This window comes from Rattus norvegicus, chromosome 4 (genome assembly GCF_036323735.1).
Source record: "Rattus norvegicus strain BN/NHsdMcwi chromosome 4, GRCr8, whole genome shotgun sequence".
Taxonomy (NCBI): domain Eukaryota; kingdom Metazoa; phylum Chordata; class Mammalia; order Rodentia; family Muridae; genus Rattus; species Rattus norvegicus.
In genome coordinates this window covers 86,877,560-86,898,070 of record NC_086022.1, presented here as the reverse complement: position 1 = coordinate 86,898,070, position 20,511 = coordinate 86,877,560, and the positions used below count along the sequence as shown (strand labels likewise).

Sequence of the window (20,511 nt, the reverse complement as noted above, 5' to 3'; positions counted from 1 at the left end):
AAGGTAGGGTGGGGACCCCTGCCTCTGTTACCATAGCTGACCGGGCTGCATGGAACAGTTAAGTTCTGTTCTGCTTAGGTTGTTTTGATGTTGCTTTTTCTAGAAACTCTGAAGTCTAAGAAAGTCTAAAAAGCCTAAAATAAATCTAAAGAAGAATTTCACTGATACCTCCCAGATGCTTAGTAAAAGAGGAGCGAGCTCTGCGCAGAGATGACTATGCATTTCCATTTGCACATTGGCCAAAGCCCATTTTCTTTATACTCATTTGAATTTTAAACAGTATAATTAGTGTTTAGGTAACAAGAAGCTGCCAAGCAAACATTTATTAAGTATCTGTGATGTGCTAGTCCTATTGCCATCCTCTGGTATGCAAAAGTGGATAAGATTCCTATCTGACCTTAACAGGTCATGGAGTCACAGGCACCAATACCCAGAGTGATAAATGTGTCTAGAGGGGGATGCAAGGAGGGGAGCTCTGCCCTGTCAGGCCAGGCAAGGGCTTTAGGATTGGGAAGACCTTTAAAAACACAAGGAAAACTCCTTTCATTAATGCCAGCCTTTGGACAATGATACAGGAAAAACTTTTTTTGCAAAATGTGCAGCAAAGAAGAAGCCATTGATTCAGTCTGCAATAGGATTGCCCTGAGTTTTGAATAGTTTCCATGGGCTTCTGGCAAAGCAAACATATTAGAGATGTAGTGTGAAACCTAGTGAGATTCTATTTGCTTATCTTCTATTGATAATCCTCAAACAACTGGTCCCTGCTGTATATCTCTGATATCATTAACATGGAGCTAGTGGACAGAAAGCTCCTAAGTCACTGTAGAAGAGAACATAGTTAACTTCTACACATTGATACTTAAAAGTCTTATTATTTCCTTTAAAAGGTGGGTTGCATCCACCAGTGGCTCATGGCATTGTGAGGGATAAAGAGAATTCAAGAATGCAGTGCTTCTTGGGCACATCTAGGAGTGAAAGATAGTGCTAAAGAAGAAGGCATGGAGTAGAAAGCAATATGGAATTAAAAATTACATTATATTAAACATAATTATAGTTTAAAAAATATTTAACACGTACAACCTAATAAGAAGTTATACTATTACCCCTTTCACACCATACAGAGAAATCCTTTTTGTCTGTTGGAGTTTACATTCTTCTTGTTATAAGGAAGTGTTGATGCATTTGAAGCTTCAGAGTAAGAAAAAGAGACCTGAATTTCAGGTTGAGACTCTGGGTGAAGTATAGGACAGAGCTTGGAGGTGAGACTGGACGTCAGGATTGCAGCTGGGGTCAACGCCTGCACTGAGGTCGGCAATGAGAAACGACAGAACTTAGATTTAGAGCAGGGATAAAGAAAGACATTATCTCCTGAGCCTGTTCTGGCTTGGGTATGTTAGGGAATTTTGCACCAATGCCTTGGAGTACACTCAGATAAGAATGCTTACTTTGAGAGTGGATATGTTGACCTGGTGGCCTCTGAAATGTCCCAGTAGCTATTGGTGATCACAAATGGAACATATATGGAGGGGACTGTGGTTTATAGCTGTGCTTTTGAGAGTCTTGGCTCTGAGTCGAAATAATTCAAGTAAGTGACCTAGGAAAGAGAACAACGACCCAACTATCATCAGAGAAACTATTCTAGAATTAGTTGAAAATTTGTTGTTGTTTCCAGACAGTTACTATTTCAGTGTATGAGTGGGTCTCCCAAGTATCCTACTTAACTGAAAATATTAGGTATGTACCTGATCCGCACATTTTTACTGAGTGTGTCCTCCACACCAGTTTACGAAGGTGACCTGAGGATATCAGAAGGAAAACTTTGCCCTCATAAAACTTAAGTGACTGGTTAGGGTGACCAGAAAGGAGTTAAAGATTAAAGGTCCCAAATACCCTAGGCTGGTCTGGAACTTGATATGTAGCTGAAACTGACTTTGAACTCCTGATCCTTCTCTTTCAGCCTTTAAAGTGCTGGGATTGTAGGTTTGAGATACCTTGCCTAAGTCCCAGAGAGTTCTTATATATGCAAAATGCTGAGAACAACAGCACTAAATGAGAAGGCAATAACTATATTGAAAGTAAATAGTATTGATACTAAAGCCAGGTTCAGAACAGCTTTTCTCTTGCTAATTGAGCAAGAGCTTGAAAAAGAAGTCCTGTATATCAGAGGAGAAAATAGTGTGCATCAAGTATGAGGTTAGAGTCTCACATGTAGAGTGCACTTTTTCACTTGCATACTAATACTACTTAATAGTACACCATTGCTTCTCACCAGAAGTTGTTTGTGCTGACTTATTAACTAATTATAGCTCAGTATTTGGCAGCTGTGTGCATATTATTTTGCCCAAGACTTGCACATGACGCTTTCCATTGGGAAGCAGCCCTAAGTAGAGAGTTTTCTGTATGCTAGTTCTAGTTTGCTGCCTTGATATTTTGTGATTTGGTGTGTGTGTGTGTGAGAGAGTACAGAAAAAAATATTTCCCTTGGTTTCTCTATATGGAAGGAGAAGGAATCTAAGACTTCTGTCATGGCCTTTTGAGAACTGACTAAGGTAGATCACGGATTAACCTGAGGCATGTAAAATAGTCTGTGACAACTTTGAAGGAGGCCACCAGCATTTGACATTTGTTATGAACAGTGAATTCTGTAGCAAAAAGAACACTATTCATGGAGAAAGAATAGTAAATCTATGTAAGGAATTAACATTCTTCAAGCTTTTATTGAAGAGTGTTCTTTATTTAAAGTCTTCTTGACAGTTGTTATTAAACAACACTAATGAACCTTAATGAGCACGATGTGAAGTTTTTCTATGTCATAAAATTATGACAAAGCTTGAGAGTAATTCAACCAAGACAAGAAGCTGAAAGTCGTAGATAATGGCTTTCATTCATCTATCTGCAGAGAACTCAGTGATCACTCATTCCCTTAGAAAACATTTCTCCATCACTGAGTGTGTGTCTGTGTGCCCAACTGTGTGGCTGTATGCCTGACTGTGTGCCTGACAACACAGATCTACTAGGAAATGAGACAAAGGCTTTTTCCCTGAGTGGGTGTAAAGTGTAGAGGTAGAGAAAAATGTTAGCAAGATTTCCTGAAATAGCTGTTTACACTGGTGAGTGTTACAAAGAAAGAAAGGTTGCTATGAAAAATAGTTAAGATGATCCAAACCAGGCTCAAGAATCAGAGAAGACTTCTAAGAAGAGCTAAAATTCAATCCGAGATACAAAGAAGTAGACATTAATTGAGTAAAAGTGTCAGGAAAGAGTGTATGAAGCCCAGTTTCTCAGAAACTGACACTTCTGAGAAAAGGAAATATGAGGCAAGGTGCTACAGCACGGAGTCCTAGGAGACTGTGGGAACCCACACACCAGAAGGGCCAGCTTGAGGAGCATCTTCAGCATTAGCATAAAGAGCTCTTCTCTGTACAGATAGATCTGAGGACTTTGGGGGTATTCTGCCCCAGAAGACTTGGATGTGGGGGTAAGAACAAAACCAAATTTTTATTTTGATCTGCAGGTGTTTTTAACTAAAGAATCTCTGAGAATCTTCTCAAGTTTGCAGGTTGGATGGGGACCCATGTGATGAGGTCACTTTTGGATATACTAAATATGAGGCAATTCAAGGACAACACTGGGGGAACTCTAATGGGAGCATAAAGAGTTGATAAATGGGTCTGCAGATTAAAAGAAAGAGCTAGATTGATTATACAGTGCACAACCCAACAAGGTGAGAAGAATTGTGTGACTGAATGATGCTTGATAAATATTCTTATAGCTGTCACAAAGAGAATACACTGAAAATCAATGGCTTAGCTAATCTAACATAGGAGACAGGAAATCAGGGATTGTATAATTTCTCATTGGCATTTTCTGCTTCAAAATGCTGTGAAAACCCAGGCAATAACCACAACATGTACCCTTGTTTGAAACTCTTGTATTGACTATTTTGTGTAATGCCCATTCAAACATAGCTTTGGAATGGAGACAGACAGTCTTGGAGGAAGGCAGGTTCTTTCTGGTATTTTAAAGGCAGAGGGGTACTTTTCCCTAGCAAGTGAAAGATGGGACTCTAATCAGGGACCCTCTGGGAGGTACACGACAAGACCCAAGCAACTGAGACCTGAAAAATCAGAGCCCAGCACACTATGAAGAGCCTAGTAGTTTATAAGCCCACTGGACTCTGGGTAATCCAACTTACCAGATTCCAAACAACCCAATCTCTAAAAAACTGGGACACTTTCTATATTCTGAAGAAATGTTTAGCTAATACAGATGTAAAGGATTAACGTTTGAAATCTACTACTTCCAGATGTCTTAGAGGGCTTCCAATTCAGATTATTATCCCAATGCCTTTGTTCTCTACTTTTCTGACTCTTTTTTTGTTGCTATTTTTGTTTGTTTGTTTATATGAAAAAAACAACCAAAAGGTGACTGTGATTTTCTTTTTTTTTTTTTATTTTTTTATTTTTTATTAACTTGAGTATTTCTTATATACATTTCGAGTGTTATTCCCTTTCCCGGTTTCCGGGCAAACATCCCCCTCCCCCCTCCCCTTCCTTATGGGTGTTCCCCTCACAACCCTCCCCCCATTGCCGCCCTCCCCCCACCAGTCTAGTTCACTGGGGGTTCAGTCTTAGCAGGACCCAGGGCTTCCCCTTCCACTGGTGCTCTTACTAGGATATGCATTGCTACCTATGAGGTCAGAGTCCAGGGTCAGTCCATGTATAGTCTTTAGGTAGTGGCTTAGTCCCTGGAAGCTCTGGTTGCTTGGCATTGTTGTACTTTTGGGGTCTCGAGCCCCTTCAAGCTCTTCCAGTTCTTTCTCTGATTCCTTCAACGGGGGACCTATTCTCAGTTCACTGGTTTGCTGCTGGCATTCGCCTCTGTATTTGCTGTATTCTGGCTGTGTCTCTCAGGAGCGATCTACATCCGGCTCCTGTCGGTCTGCACTTCTTTGCTTCATCCATCTTGTCTAATTGGGTGGCTGTATATGTATGGGCCACATGTGGGGCAGGCTCTGAATGGGTGTTCCTTCAGTCTCTGTTTTAATCTTTGCCTCTCCCTTCCCTGCCAAGGGTATTCTTTTTCCTCATTTAAAGAAGGAGTGAAGCATTCACATTTTGATCATCCGTCTTGAGTTTCCTTTGTTCTAGGCATCTAGGGTAATTCAAGCATTTGGGCTAATAGCCACTTATCAATGAGTGCATACCATGTATGTCTTTCTGTGATTGGGTTGGCTCACTCAGGATGATATTTTCCAGTTCCAACCATTTGCCTATGAATTTCATAAACTCGTTGTTTTTGATAGCTGAGTAATATTCCATTGTGTAGATGTACCACATTTTCTGTATCCATTCCTCTGTTGAAGGGCATCTGGGTTCTTTCCAGCTTCTGGCTATTATAAATAAGGCTGCGATGAACATAGTGGAGCACGTGTCTCTTTTATATGTTGAGGCATCTTTTGGGTATATGCCCAAGAGAGGTATAGCTGGATCCTCAGGCAGTTCAATGTCCAATTTTCTGAGGAACCTCCAGACTGATTTCCAGAATGGTTTTACCAGTCTGCAATCCCACCAACAATGGAGGAGTGTTCCTCTTTCTCCACATCCTCGCCAGCATCTGCTGTCACCTGAGTTTTTGATCTTAGCCATTCTCACTGGTGTGAGGTGAAATCTCAGGGTTGTTTTGATTTGCATTTCCCTTATGACTAAAGATGTTGAACATTTCTTTAGGTGTTTCTCAGCCATTCGGCATTCCTCAGCTGTGAATTCTTTGTTTAGCTCTGAACCCCATTTTTTAATAGGGTTATTTGTTTCCCTGCGGTCTAACTTCTTGAGTTCTTTGTATATTTTGGAAATAAGGCCTCTATCTGTTGTAGGATTGGTAAAGATCTTTTCCCAATCTGTTGGTTGCCGTTTTGTCCTAACCACAGTGTCCTTTGCCTTACAGAAGCTTTGCAGTTTTATGAGATCCCATTTGTCGATTCTTGATCTTAGAGCATAAGCCATTGGTGTTTTGTTCAGGAAATTTTTTCCAGTGCCCATGTGTTCCAGATGCTTCCCTAGTTTTTCTTCTATTAGTTTGAGTGTGTCTGGTTTGATGTGGAGGTCCTTGATCCACTTGGACTTAAGCTTTGTACAGAGTGATAAGGATGGATCGATCTGCATTCTTCTACATGTTGCCCTCCAGTTGAACCAGCACCATTTGCTGAAAATGCTATCTTTTTTCCATTGGATGGTTTTGGCTCCTTTGTCAAAAATCAAGTGACCATAGGTGTGTGGGTTCATTTCTGGGTCTTCAATTCTATTCCATTGCTCTATCTGTCTGTCTCTGTACCAATACCATGCAGTTTTTATCACTATTGCTCTGTAATACTGCTTGAGTTCAGGGATAGTGATTCCCCCTGAAGTCCTTTTATTGTTGAGGATAGCTTTAGCTATCCTAGGTTTTTTGTTATTCCAGATGAATTTGCAAATTGTTCTGTCTAACTCTTTGAAGAATTGGATTGGTATTTTGATGGGGATTGCATTGAATCTGTAGATTGCTTTTGGTAAAATGGCCATTTTTACCATATTAATCCTGCCAATCCATGAGCATGGGAGATCTTTCCATCTTCTGAGGTCTTCTTCAATTTCTTTCCTCAGTGTCTTGAAGTTCTTATTGTACAGATCTTTTACTTGCTTGGTTAAAGTCACACCGAGGTACTTTATATTATTTGGGTCTATTATGAAGGGTGTCGTTTCCCTAATTTCTTTCTCGGCTTGTTTCTCTTTTGTATAGAGGAAGGCAACTGATTTATTTGAGTTAATTTTATACCCAGCCACTTTGCTGAAGTTGTTTATCAGCTTTAGTAGTTCTCTGGTGGAACTTTTGGGATCACTTAAATATACTATCATGTCATCTGCAAATAGTGATATTTTGACCTCTTCTTTTCCGATCTGTATCCCTTTGATCTCCTTTTGTTGTCTGATTGCTCTGGCTAGAACTTCAAGAACTATATTGAATAAGTAGGGAGAGAGTGGGCAGCCTTGTCTAGTCCCTGATTTTAGTGGGATTGCTTCAAGTTTCTCTCCATTTAGTTTAATGTTAGCAACTGGTTTGCTGTATATGGCTTTTACTATGTTTAGGTATGGGCCTTGAATTCCTATTCTTTCCAGGACTTTTATCATGAAGGGGTGTTGAATTTTGTCAAATGCTTTCTCAGCATCTAATGAAATGATCATGTGGTTCTGTTCTTTCAGTTTGTTTATATAATGGATCACGTTGATGGTTTTCCGTATATTAAACCATCCCTGCATGCCTGGGATGAAGCCTACTTGATCATGGTGGATGATTGTTTTGATGTGCTCTTGAATTCGGTTTGCCAGAATTTTATTGAGTATTTTTGCGTCGATATTCATAAGGGAAATTGGTCTGAAGTTCTCTTTCTTTGTTGTGTCTTTGTGTGGTTTAGGTATAAGAGTAATTGTGGCTTCATAGAAGGAATTCGGTAGGGCTCCATCTGTTTCAATTTTGTGGAATAGTTTGGATAATATTGGTATGAGGTCTTCTATGAAGGTTTGATAGAATTCTGCACTAAACCCGTCTGGACCTGGGCTCTTTTTGGTTGGGAGACCTTTAATGACTGCTTCTATTTCCTTAGGAGTTATGGGGTTGTTTAACTGGTTTATCTGTTCCTGATTTAACTTCGATACCTGGTATCTGTCTAGGAAATTGTCCATTTCCTGAAGATTTTCAAATTTTGTTGAATATAGGTTTTTATAGTAAGATCTGATGATTTTTTGAATTTCCTCCGAATCTGTAGTTATGTCTCCCTTTTCATTTCTGATTTTGTTAATTTGGACACACTCTCTGTGTCCTCTCGTTAGTCTGGCTAAGGGTTTATCTATCTTGTTGATTTTCTCAAAGAACCAACTTTTGGTTCTGTTGATTCTTTCTATGGTCCTTTTTGTTTCTACTTGGTTGATTTCAGCTCTGAGTTTGATTATTTCCTGCCTTCTACTCCTCCTGGGTGTATTTGCTTCTTTTTGTTCTAGAGCTTTTAGGTGTGCTGTCAAGCTGCTGACATATGCTCTTTCCTGTTTCTTTCTGCAGGCACTCAGCGCTATGAGTTTTCCTCTTAGCACAGCTTTCATTGTGTCCCATAAGTTTGAGTATGTTGTATCTTCATTTTCATTAAATTCTAAAAAGTTTTTAATTTCTTTCTTTATTTCTTCCTTGACCAGGTTATCATTGAGTAGAGCATTGTTCAATTTCCACGTATATGTGGGCATTCTTCCCTTATTGTTATTGAAGACCAGTTTTAGGCCGTGGTGGTCCGATAGCACGCATGGGATTATTTCTATCTTTCTGTACCTGTTGAGGCCCGTTTTTTGACCAATTATATGGTCAATTTTGGAGAAAGTACCATGAGGAGCTGAGAAGAAGGTATATCCTTTTGCTTTAGGATAGAATGTTCTATAAATATCCGTTAAGTCCATTTGGCTCATGACTTCTCTTAGTCTGTCTACATCACTGTTTAATTTCTGTTTCCATGATCTGTCCATTGATGAGAGTGGGGTGTTGAAATCTCCCACTATTATTGTGTGAGGTGCAATGTGTGTTTTGAGCTTTAGTAAGGTTTCTTTTACATATGTAGGTGCCCTTGTATTTGGGGCATAGATATTTAGGATTGAGAGTTCATCTTGGTTGATTTTTCCTTTGATGAATATGAAGTGTCCTTCCTTATCTTTTTTGATGACTTTTAGTTGGAAATTGATTTTATTTGATATTAGAATGGCTACTCCAGCTTGCTTCTTCTGACCATTTGCTTGGAAAGTTGTTTTCCAGCCTTTCACTCTGAGGTAGTGTCTGTCTTTGTCTCTGAGGTGTGTTTCCTGTAGGCAGCAGAATGCAGGGTCCTCGTTGCGTATCCAGTTTGTTAATCTATGTCTTTTTATTGGGGAGTTGAGGCCATTGATATTGAGAGATATTAAGGAATAGTGATTATTGCTTCCCGTTATATTCATATTTGATGTGAGGTTATGTTTGTGTGCTTTCATTCTCTTTGTTTTGTTGCCAAGACGATTAGTTTCTTGCTTCTTCTAGGGTATAGCTTGCCTCCTTATGTTGGGCTTTACCATTTATTATCCTTTGTAGTGCTGGATTTGTAGAAAGATATTGTGTAAATTTGGTTTTGTCATGGAATATCTTGGTTTATCCATCAATGTTAATTGAGAGTTTTGCTGGATACAGTAATCTGGGCTGGCATTTGTGTTCTCTTAGGGTCTGTATAACATCAGTCCAGGATCTTCTGGCCTTCATAGTTTCTGGCGAGAAGTCTGGTGTGATTCTGATAGGTCTCCCTTTATATGTTACTTGACCTTTTTCCCTTACTGCTTTTAATATTCTTTCTTTATTTTGTGCGTTTGGTGTTTTGACAATTATGTGACGGGAGGTGTTTCTTTTCTGGTCCAATCTATTTGGAGTTCTGTAGGCTTCCTGTATGTCTATGGGTATCTCTTTTTTTAGGTTAGGGAAGTTTTCTTCTATGATTTTGTTGAAGATATTTACTGGTCCTTTGAGCTGGGAGTCTTCACTCTCTTCTATACCTATTATCCTTAGGTTTGATCTTCTCATTGAGTCCTGGATTTCCTGTATGTTTTGGACCAGTAGCTTTTTCCGCTTTACATTATCTTTGACAGTTGAGTCAATGATTTCTATGGAATCTTCTGCTCCTGAGATTCTCTCTTCCATCTCTTGTATTCTGTTGGTGAAGCTTGTATCTACAGCTCCTTGTCTCTTCTTTTGGTTTTCTATATCCAGGGTTGTTTCCATGTGTTCTTTCTTGATTGCTTCTATTTCCATTTTTAATTCCTTCAACTGTTTGATTGTGTTTTCCTGGAATTCTTTCAGGGATTTTTGCGATTCCTCTCTGTAGGCTTTTACTTGTTTATTAATGTTTTCCTGTGCTTCCCTAAGTGTGTTCAGGTCTTTCCTGAAGTCCTCCAGCATCATGATCAAATATGATTTTGAAACTAGATCTTGCTTTTCTGGTGTGTTTGGATATTCCATGTTTGTTTTGGTGGGAGAATTGGGCTCCGATGATGGCATGTAGTCTTGGTTTCTGTTGCTTGGGTTCCTGCGCTTGCCTCTCGCCATCAGATTATCTCTAGTGTTACTTTGTTCTGCTATTTCTGACAGTGGCTAGACTGTCCTATTAGCCTGTGTGTCAGGAGTGCTGTAGAACTGTTTTCCTCTCTTTCAGTCAGTTATGGGGACAGAGTGTTCTGCTTTCGGGCGTGTAGTTTTTCCTCTCTACAGGTCTTCAGCTGTTCCTGTGGGCCTGTGTCTTGAGTTCACCAGGCAGCTTTCTTGCAGCAGAAAATTTGGCCTTACCTGTGGTCCCGAGGCTCAGGTTTGCTCGTGGGGTGCTGTCCAGGGGCTCTCTGCAGCGGCAGCAACCAGGAAGACCTGTGCCGCAGTTTCCAGGAGCTTCAGTGCACCAGGGTTCCAGATGGTCTTTGGCTTTTTCCTCTGGCGTCCGAGATGTGTGTGTAGAGAGCAGTCTCTTCTGGTTTCCCAGGCTTGTCTGCCTCTCTGAAGGTTCAGCTCTCCCTCCCACGGGATTTGGATGCAGAGAACTGTTTATCCGGTCTGTTTCCTTCTGGTTCCGGTGGTGTCTTAGGCACAGGGGTCCTGCCGCTCCTGGGCCCTCCCCCACGGGAGCCCAGAGGCCTTATACAGTTTCCTCTTGGGCCAGGGATGTGGGCAGGGGTGAGCAGTGTTGGTGGTCTCTTCCGCTCTGCAGCCTCAGGAGTGCCCACCTGACCAGGCGGTTGGGTCTCTCTCTCACCGGGTCTGGGAGCAGAGAGCTGCTGCGGGCCGGGATCCGCGGGTGTGGGACTTCCGGTAAACACAGACCGTGCCGGGTCCTAGAGAAATTCTGCTTCCGTGTGTCCCAAGCTCACCAGGCAGCTTTCTTGCAGCAGAAAATTTGGTCTTACCTGTGGTCTCGAGGCTCAAGTTCGCTCGTGGGGTGCTGCCCAGGGGCTCTCTGCAGCGGCAGCAACCAGGAAGACCTGTGCCGCCCCTTCCGGGAGCTTCAGTGCACCAGGGTTCCAGATGGTCTTTGGCTTTTTCCTCTGGCGTCCGAGATGTGTGTGCAGGGAGCAGTCTCTTCTGGTTTCCCAGGCCTGTCTGCCTCTCTGAAGGTTTAGCTCTCCCTCCCACGGGATTTGGGTGCAGAGAACTGTTTATCCGGTCTGTTTCCTTCAGGGTCCGGCGGTGTCTGTGGCAGGGGTCCTGCCGCTCCTGGGCCCTCCCCCACGGGAGCCCAGAGGCCTTATACAGTTTCCTCTTGGGCCAGGGATGTGGGCAGGGGTGAGCAGTGTTGGTGGTCTCTTCCGCTCTGCAGCCTCAGGAGTGCCCACCTGACCAGGCGGTTGGGTCTCTCTCTCACCGGGTCTGGGAGCAGAGAGCTGCTGCGGGCCGGGATCCGCGGGTCGACTGTGATTTTCTACAGACCATTTTGTCAGGCTTTATACTTTTTAGAGCAGATTGATATGTATTTTCTGAGTGGATTCTGCTACTGTAGGTAGTTTGTAATTATCAGTCTCATCCTCCATTCTCAATTTTCTATGTACTTAGTATTCCCAGAAATAATGACTTTTTTGTCTGACTGATTTTACACTTGAATGTGACCAGCTTTCCCACACCAAATATGGATTCATCTTGAGTTATGGCTCAGTAATTCAGCACTTTTACGTGAGAATTGATCTATGAGCAATCCCCCCACGTCTGTCTCTAAAGGTCTGGATGATGTCATGCATCTCATTCCATCTCTGACTCTGTCACAAGGAAGACTCTGAAGGCTTCTGCAATGCCTTTAGCTTAAGCTCAATGAAATCGCTTTTATTCAGTAATGGATACAGTCCTGAATGATTGTTATCCTGACTGCTTCCTATAAGGAATTAAGTATACCCTCATTACTAGGGTCTTGTATACTCAGTTTGAAATACAAAAATCATTTATCAGATATTGGTTATCATAATAATGAATTGTTAGGCCTATCAGCCCATCTGTTAAACCACTGTAAGGAATGAGCTGTTTTCAAACTACCTCTTGGCACAGTTTCAGTGAAATCAGAACCAAAGATGCCTGGTCCCAGGCCTTTCCTGACTTTGCTTGGTGGAAGCCCTAGGATGAGTCCAAGTCATCCATCTGCTAGTTCCCTGTGTTTTAGACAATCATTTCATCTGGACATGTTTAAAAGTGAGATTTACAGAATTATGTCCAGAGGGATACAAATATCTTAGAGGAAGTTGAAAGACCTTCTGCTTCCAAGAAACTATGGGATTGACTGGAATTTACTCAGAAGTGGATATGAACCAAGAACAGGTTTTAATAAAGGCTGTAAGGAAGGGTAGGGAGATAGGTGAACCATTGGTTGGCAAGAAAATCTTAGGGAAATTAGTCTGTGACTAAAGTCAGAATACATAGCCTTTATTGTGACAAATCTACTTGAAAGAAAAATGAAGTAGAAGTTGGAAGCACAAGCTCCTGAAGATTCAATAAAACCACGCCCTCCCTAACATTGGTGCAGCAGTGAAGACTGAGACTGTCTTAGTGCTTTGGATCAACCTCCACTTTGTCTGTGCCCCGAGAGATATTAAACAGATTTTTTTTAACCTTTCCCACTGATAGTTATTTAGTTAGGAACCAGGCTCTCAGGGAAGAGGTCACCGAAATATCTCTATTTCCTTCCTCACAACTGTGCTGCACATACTACACAGCACAGTAAATATATGATAAACATATGAATCATTTATGAAAAGTATACTACCAGATTTCTACAAGTGTGACATTTACTTCCTATTTCCTCATTTAAAATCCCTTCCATTCTCATCCTTGGTACTTCCCATTAGCTCCCTGCCCAGATCTAACCACTGGGATTTTAGCTATAGTTTTTAGCTTGCTCTGTTTGAAAAGCCTTGTTCCCAAACAAGGGAAGATCTTAGCTCTCTATGAGAGCAGGTCTCATCTGGGGACTCCTCATAATCCAAGAGCTAGAGTTTTTGACCCAGTATTAGGAGAAAAGCAAGCGTGAATAAGAGTTGGATTTCTGTGTCTGGCCAGCTGTCTGCAGACAGATGAGGGTCTGTTGGGGGTAAACAGCAATGAGTTCAGCTTATGTGAAGACTAGGAGATGCAATAGGGCCATAGCAGAGTCACTGTGTAAATTGGTGGTCACGCATAGGCTTCCTGGGTGGCTGTTTAATTTGGAATATATGCATTTCTCCTTAAAGGTTATTTGTTATCTACTATATGGCTAGTACTAGCCAGAGGACCTGCTCCCATCATTAATAGGAACTGATAGATTTTATTATCTACAGTCCTGTTTAAGCCTTCTATTCATCGCTACAACCATCCCAACCTCAAGCCACAAAGGCAAAGGCTTCTTTCATTTGAATTTGATCACATTTGACTAATCATGTTAGAAATTTACACACACACACACACACACACACACACACACACACACACGGAGAAAGAGAGAGAGAGAGAGAGAGAGAGAGAGAGAGAGAAAGAGAGAGAGAGAGAGAGATCTGTCCTGAGTAGAGCACCTTTTTCTTTGTTTAATTGAGCTAAGATAAAGGTTATGAGTTCTAAGAACATTTTTTTTCTTCTACAAAAAAATCACCAGAAAATATTTCCTAGAAAATAATAACGAGGACCAAGACTCTTCAGTAGAAATTGGTTAAGGCAAATCTATATAATTTCACTATTTATCATTTGTTTTGGCTTGGATCTTTAGGCATATGCCATTTTATTTTGTAGCTTTTCAGCTAAGAAATAGTTGAGTAGGGCCTGGAAACATGGCTCGGTAGGAAAAGGTGCTAACTGTCAAGCATGATGACTGGAGTTTGATCTCTGAGACCTATGTGGTAGGAGAAGAGAACTGATTTATAACAGGTTTCCTCTGGTGAGGAACCTCATGTGTATACCTCATGTCTGCCATGCCTAAGATAGAGGCCAAAAGAAGGTATTGGATCTCCAGGAACTAGAATTGGTCACATGCACTGTTACTTGGTATATATTTCCCCCCACACATATGAGTATATAAATAAATGCAATACAAATTAAAAGGAGGCATTTGTACCAGTAAAAGAAGAGATTCTCTTTGTTGTCTTCCCTCTCACCTCTTGGTACTTAAGGGAAGTGTGAGAATCAAAATCCCATGTGTTTTCATTGACGTTTTGTTGTTCAAAATGTAGAAAGGCCAGAAGAAATCTGTATATGCAGTTGTAAAAACCTAGACTTTAGTGAATGCATTATAAAAATGAACTGTTGAAAGAAAAAAATACACAAAGGTTCTCCATTATCAGAACCCCAGGGAGTGTTCATACAAGTGGTTTAAGAAACGAGTAGAAATGTCTGGTCATACCCATTTCCTTTCAGTCTGGACCAGGCATTCCAATGCAAAACAAAACCAGAGGATCAGATGACCAGTCTGGTCTTGGCTCATTTCACAGCCATTTGTAGCCTTCTGTCACAGTTCACTTTCCCTCAGTGATACACATGATCCAGCCTTGTGAGAATATGTAGTTAGTTATAAAGTACTTTGTTTTTCTCCAAGTCTGACTCCCCAAGGGCTGAGAAGTAAGCTCTTCAGATCTATCTGTGCACAGTGCTGTGGTCTTCAAAGGTGAAGCTGAAGACATGACCCTCTCCATTAGGATCCACTCTCACAAGAAACACAGATGTGTGGCTATGCACTCAATTTCTCATGCCCTAACATTACTGTAACCAAATGGGTGGTGCCTTGCTGTTAACCTCAAGTGGAAACCTGGACATTTCAGCTTTTTAAACTTAGTTTATTATAATATTAGTCCTATTTACAAACTTCATAATTGGGGTACCCATACAGCTTCTGCTCAGATATGCACTTTAGAAGAGTAAAGGTTACTACCAGGCATTCCATAATTTAATATCAATGAATAATGATTCTCACTTATCCAACAAATTAGGAAAACATTCTTGAATCACATGCCTGATCACAGCTCTTGTTGTGCCTTTTGGATGTTTGTCTCTACTGGGTTCCTGGGAAGGTCTGTTCTTACTGTGACCAGAAGGAACCATAGGCTTGCTCATTTTTGTCATCTACTTCCTTGACTGTGGCCAGGAGAGGGAAGCTGAAGCACACGGTCTAGAAGACCTTGCTATATGACATAACTATGAAGAACTGAGCAGCCTTCAGAATGACTGAGATCAGTGCTCTTTGATGGTGTTCTAGTCTCAGGATCCACTTCCATTCTGCTGAAAGCAGATGGACTCATGCCTTCAAGACGAAGTTTTGGGGCTCACTTCTGCTGTTTTGTACACTGGCATTTATGTACAACACACACACACACACACACACACACACACACCATTTGATAATACAAGCTACAGTTACATTAAAATCTGACTTGAGCAAAATGGAATTTTGATGGAGATCAGTGGTCTTTCAATTTGTGTAAGAGATAAAGGAGTATTTATTAGTCGGACATTCTTGTAGGGTCTGGTAACTACATTGCACGACAGCTTCCTAAGAGCACTTAAGGTTGCTGTGTGTGTGAGATACTAAATTCAGTGCCTAGGGAATTGTTGATTGTATGAATGCTTGCTAAAACTCTCTTTTCATATCAGAAGTTTCTAGTGTTAGGTTGTTGTTTGTTTGTTTTTTGTTGGTTTTCTATCTGAGCAGCAGCCTGACTTTGACATCACAGGGAGCTGCACAGCTCTGCTGGATCAGCCAGCACATTGCCAGAGCATGTGCAGGGTCCTTTCAGCACAGACGAAAGCCAGGCAGGCTTTTAGTTCCAAGAGGGACTGAGGTTAATACCTGCTTTCTTTGGGGGCCTATAATTCCAAGATGAGAACTAAGTATCCATTCTTTCCATTCCAGAAAAGTAACTTTCAATGTTTTCTTAAAATTTTTAATCACTGAACCATTCTCCCCCAGAAGGAAATTTGAAGTTGCATTGTGTCAGAACTCTGTTATTGTTTTTTCAACATTTCTGCTATTATCGTAGCAGCTGACCCTTTCGTGAGCACTTAGTGGATACACAGCTCTGTGCCACTTGCTTAGTGGGACTTGTTACGTTGAGCTTTCTGTCACACAGCAAAATAAACATTATGAATATTACCTAGATTTTTCAGAGGTGAAAGGAACTGGTAGTTTGGAAGTGATATAAACTACTGAACACATTGAGTTAAACAACAGATTTGAGCATAGAGAAGTAGTCATAAGCATTAACTTTAATGCCCTTTAAGAAAAGACAGCATGCAAACAAATAAAGGTAGTTTATGTGTAGGCATTCATGTATCTGTCTCTGCTGTGTGTGTGTGTGTGTGTGTGTGTGTGTGTGTGTGTGTGTGTGTGTGTGTGTGTGTTGTGAGGTGTGAACAGTGGAGCCTATTCCAGGGGACAGATTTTACATAACAACACCCTTGGGACTTTTATGAAGTTGAGTTCTTCCCAGGCCTGGTCTCATAAAGATGGCCTGCTGCCTCTTGGGCTCTACATCTCCCAGGTTGCCTCAGTTTAGCTACATGTCAGAGCAAGGGGCTTCTGCCCTTGTCTCCCTTCTACATCAGCTCAGTCTAGCTACATGTATTGTAAGATTCTGCTATATTGCTTTAACTTTCCACAACTCACGTGTTTAAACTCAGTAAACTGAAACAATAGCATTCTTACAAGCCATGAGTCAGGGATGAATTCTGCTGAAGTTCTTCAGACACAAAAGGCCAGGAATAACCTGGGCTTCTTTTCCAGCTCATTTCCTGCATTTGAATGGAGTGTTTTACTGCCTTTGGGCTTGTTTTCTGTCAGCATCTAGACTTCCTGCTGGAATCTTTTCACTGCTTTGCATAATCTTCTCAACACTCCTTGAGAGCTTCAGAATTTGATTTTCTGTATCAGCCTCTTTAAGCCTCTATCTCCTTAAAACTAGTTATTTAACCTGGCGGTTTAGTAATGTAATTCCTTAACTATCTGCTTAATATTTTTGAACCTCACTTCAATGAAGTTTGGAGTAGGTTCAACCTCTCTGGGATTTGTAGGTTATCTGAATAAGTTACTTGCAGTTCCAGGAATGGAATGGAAAAATGGGACTCACCAATGGTGAGCTAGCTCCCCAAACCCCTTCCTTCTTTTCTATTTCATGTAGGAAACCACATATAGCAGCTATCCTTACTTTCCTAGTAAATCCCTCACTAAATGTAAGGAGTAAAATTAAAGCATTTTTATTTCTTGCTAAGTGCATTCAGTTTACTACAACACTGTGGACAGTTGCCATGTTAGTCAAAGGAAGGACGCTGGCAGACAGTGAACAGATTCTTGCCATTGGTGTAGTGCATCAGGACCAATTGGAGTCTTAAGAAACTGTATTAGGGACATGGACCACCATGAAACACAGCTGAAGGCTTTTCAAACTTCGGAGGCCCTGTGTGGAGGTGATCCATCCACTGAGATCTGAGAGGATGTGCAGTACTCAGTGTCTGGGTACCGGCTGTGCTGTCAATACCTGAGAATTGGACATGGAGTGGTTTTCATGGACTTGAGAGTTTTCTTGTACTTTAAATGCTTACTTCGAACATCATGACGTTATTTGTGTGGGATTCACCTTGATTTGAAGTGTCTAAATCGATGAGACAAGAAAGGAAAACCTTACCACCAAAACCAATTCTCTGGACTTGAGGAGTGTTAGGAATGGGATAGTATTGAGTCTTCCTTTCCCCAGGTCTAACAAATGCAGAAGCCACATTTGGACACGTGTGGATGACAGCTGCAAGGGCTCCCTTTGTCTGGCCAGTAGACATTTGTAATCTGCTGACCCTGTGTCAGTTGATGTGTAAATCTTTGGGATAGATGTAGAGGTCCATGTGACAAGGTTTCTAATCTCTGGACTGAAGAATCTGCTCACTCTGTTGAGGTTCTTAGGAGCTGATACAAAACTGACATAGTCATGAATAACATTGAAATATTGGGTCAGCATATTTTTAAGGCCATTTTCCTCTATGATTTGGTAAAATAGCCAAGACAGGTGTCCCATCTCTATTTGATGGATCAGGAATCGCAAGACACATGAGATTTATCCAAGGCTAACTGGCAAGGAAGTAGCAGAGATATATTGTACCTTGGCCTCTTCTGTTTCCCAGGAAAGTCCTTAACCAAACTTTTAGTAATCAGAGATACTGCTTCTATCATCTGCTTCTAGACTTCCTCGCCATCTCCTTTCATCCTTCTTTGAAAATCTATTTCTGATCTCATGGTTTAGCTGTATAACATGTTTACATTTAGAAAAGGACCATATATGGCTCTCAGTCTTGGGGTGAGCCCCAGTAGTCCACATCCTCATTATGTTTGAGGTCTTGTGTGATTCTCAGCATGCAACCTGCATGTATGTGCATGCCACTGTGTGCACACATACTCTACGCATGCACGTGTGCACACACACGTATTCCACTGAAGGACTTTTGCTGCTTTATGACGGGGTTGCTAACAATTATAAAAGCACAAATAACTAATAATCACTGGCCCTTAAGTGGACAACACAAAAGACCTTTTGTAAGCCTTTACACACTGTGTTCCAAACCTGTGGATCTTGTAAATGTAAAGGCTAAGGCTTGAGCCTGGATCTTGTTATCTTTAAACTTGACCTTGGTCAGGGTCTCATACTGCCTTCAAAGGGAAGAAGGGAAACCCATAGCAGCAGAACCCTTGAACTCCTGGAAAGCTGCTTTTCACTGTGAAGGTGACGTGTGTTTCTGCCTGTCCCTAATAAGACAACAGTCACAGACTAGCAGCTGAACTGTGAAACCACAACACAGAAGGAAACCCTAGGATTGTTGACACACATTCCTGTCCCTGCTAAAGTAATCCCTTCCTCCACTGTCTGCCAAAGGATCTGTCTGACATGTGTTTATGCTTCTTTTCCTACAGGAGGAAATATAAGAAAACGTCCCAGAGGTAAGCACATCTTTCTGGGAGAGAAGAACCTTCTGGGCTATGGTTGGCTGAGCTGTGATTCAGCTCTTCCCAGCTTTGGCCTGTAGTACACTGGAATTGTAATAAACAGTCCTTGAGCTCTCAGTGCATTGCCTGCTTTGTCTCCCAATCGTTGCGCTGCTATCAATTGAAATTGATCGTATGCTGTACAGTACATCTCAATGGGTAGTCAGCTCATGAGAGTAGATCCTGTGGATTCTCTGCTGTGTTATCAAGTGGTTTTTCCAAAACTTTGACCAAGAGGCGACTAGGCTGAGAGGGCAATTGGGAGGTGATGCTTGTTGGGTGGGGAACACAGACACTTTAAATGCATTTTAGATTCTCATTCGCTTGAGTCACTGAGGAAAAGCTGCCCAGGAATAGAGTCCTTTGGAGTGTTGGAGCAAGGGCAGCCTTTTGATTTGCCCATGGGAAGGGTGATTTGCAGAAGAATCTGTCATGTTCTCTAAGTACCTATTTACAAAAGAGGCTGGCCTGGCTCTGGGCTGTGCTTTGAGGCACTTCGGTGAGGAACCCTGAAGCTATTTGGTACACACTGGCTCTGCCCCATGTGAATGCAACACTCCAACCTGCATTCTTTGCATTTCCAGTTCCGGTATGACTTATCAGTATCTGAGTGAATCCCAGGCCTATGTGATGGCATCTCCCATTATAATGCTCCTATAATTGAGCAGAAGGTGCTTCCTAGTAGAGAGGGGCCTGGGCATTTGGACATGTACACAAGTGATACATGCTGGGAAAGTGGGTGGAACCTTTAAGTAATGGAATAATAAGTGAATTTAAGACATGTTATGTGTGCAGTGGTTGAATTGATCCATTAATTTACCCTTTCTCTGATGTGTATTTAAAGTTCTCAATATGATGTTTTTGACATATGAATGCATGGTAAGATAATTACTGCAGTCAAGAAAATTAGCATATGCTTTCCTTCACATACATGATACTTCATTTTGTTTTGTTTCATAGAAGGTCTAATTCTGTATCCTAAAGTGAACCAAAATTCACTCTGCAGTAGACATTGCCTTTTAATGGCAATCCTCCAGTGTCAGTTTTCTAGTGGTGGGATTAAAGACATAAGCTTCCATGCCTGATTTGTTCATTCAGCATACTTTTCAGTGTTTCATTTTCATAATCCCATTAGGCAATGGTGGCACACACAGCTTTCTAAGATCTCTTTAACTTATTCAGCAGCACCTCTTGCCGCTTCCAACATTCTCTCTAACTCTGTAAACTTTCCTGTAATTCTGAACATGACTGTAGCTACCTGTGGGGTGGGGAGTGGTTTCTTAGGGAGAGCTTTGATCATCTTTTCATGCTTGTATTTACCGGACGCTTATCTATAGGTATAGACCATATGCGTGTCAGGGAGTTTTCTGGTGAGATGCAGGGTGAAATGTATTGACGTCAAAGTTACCCGGGACAACAGGAGGAGGGTGGATAGATATTGTGCACTGCCCAAGGTTGTCCTAGATGCACTTGTG

At 41.4% G+C, this 20,511-nt stretch overlaps 1 protein-coding gene across 9 annotated transcripts in view; it reads left to right on the top strand.

The window, feature by feature from the left end:
• Positions 1-20,511, top strand: part of Pde1c (phosphodiesterase 1C) — a 479,074-nt gene that overhangs the window by 210,077 nt on the left and 248,486 nt on the right. For 5 of the 9 annotated variants that reach the window (XM_008762922.4, XM_039108434.2, XM_063286751.1 and 2 more), the window contains one exon: positions 18,965-18,991. In XM_008762922.4, coding sequence (XP_008761144.2) covers positions 18,965-18,991 — 27 coding nt within the window. 9 annotated transcript variants of the gene reach the window in all.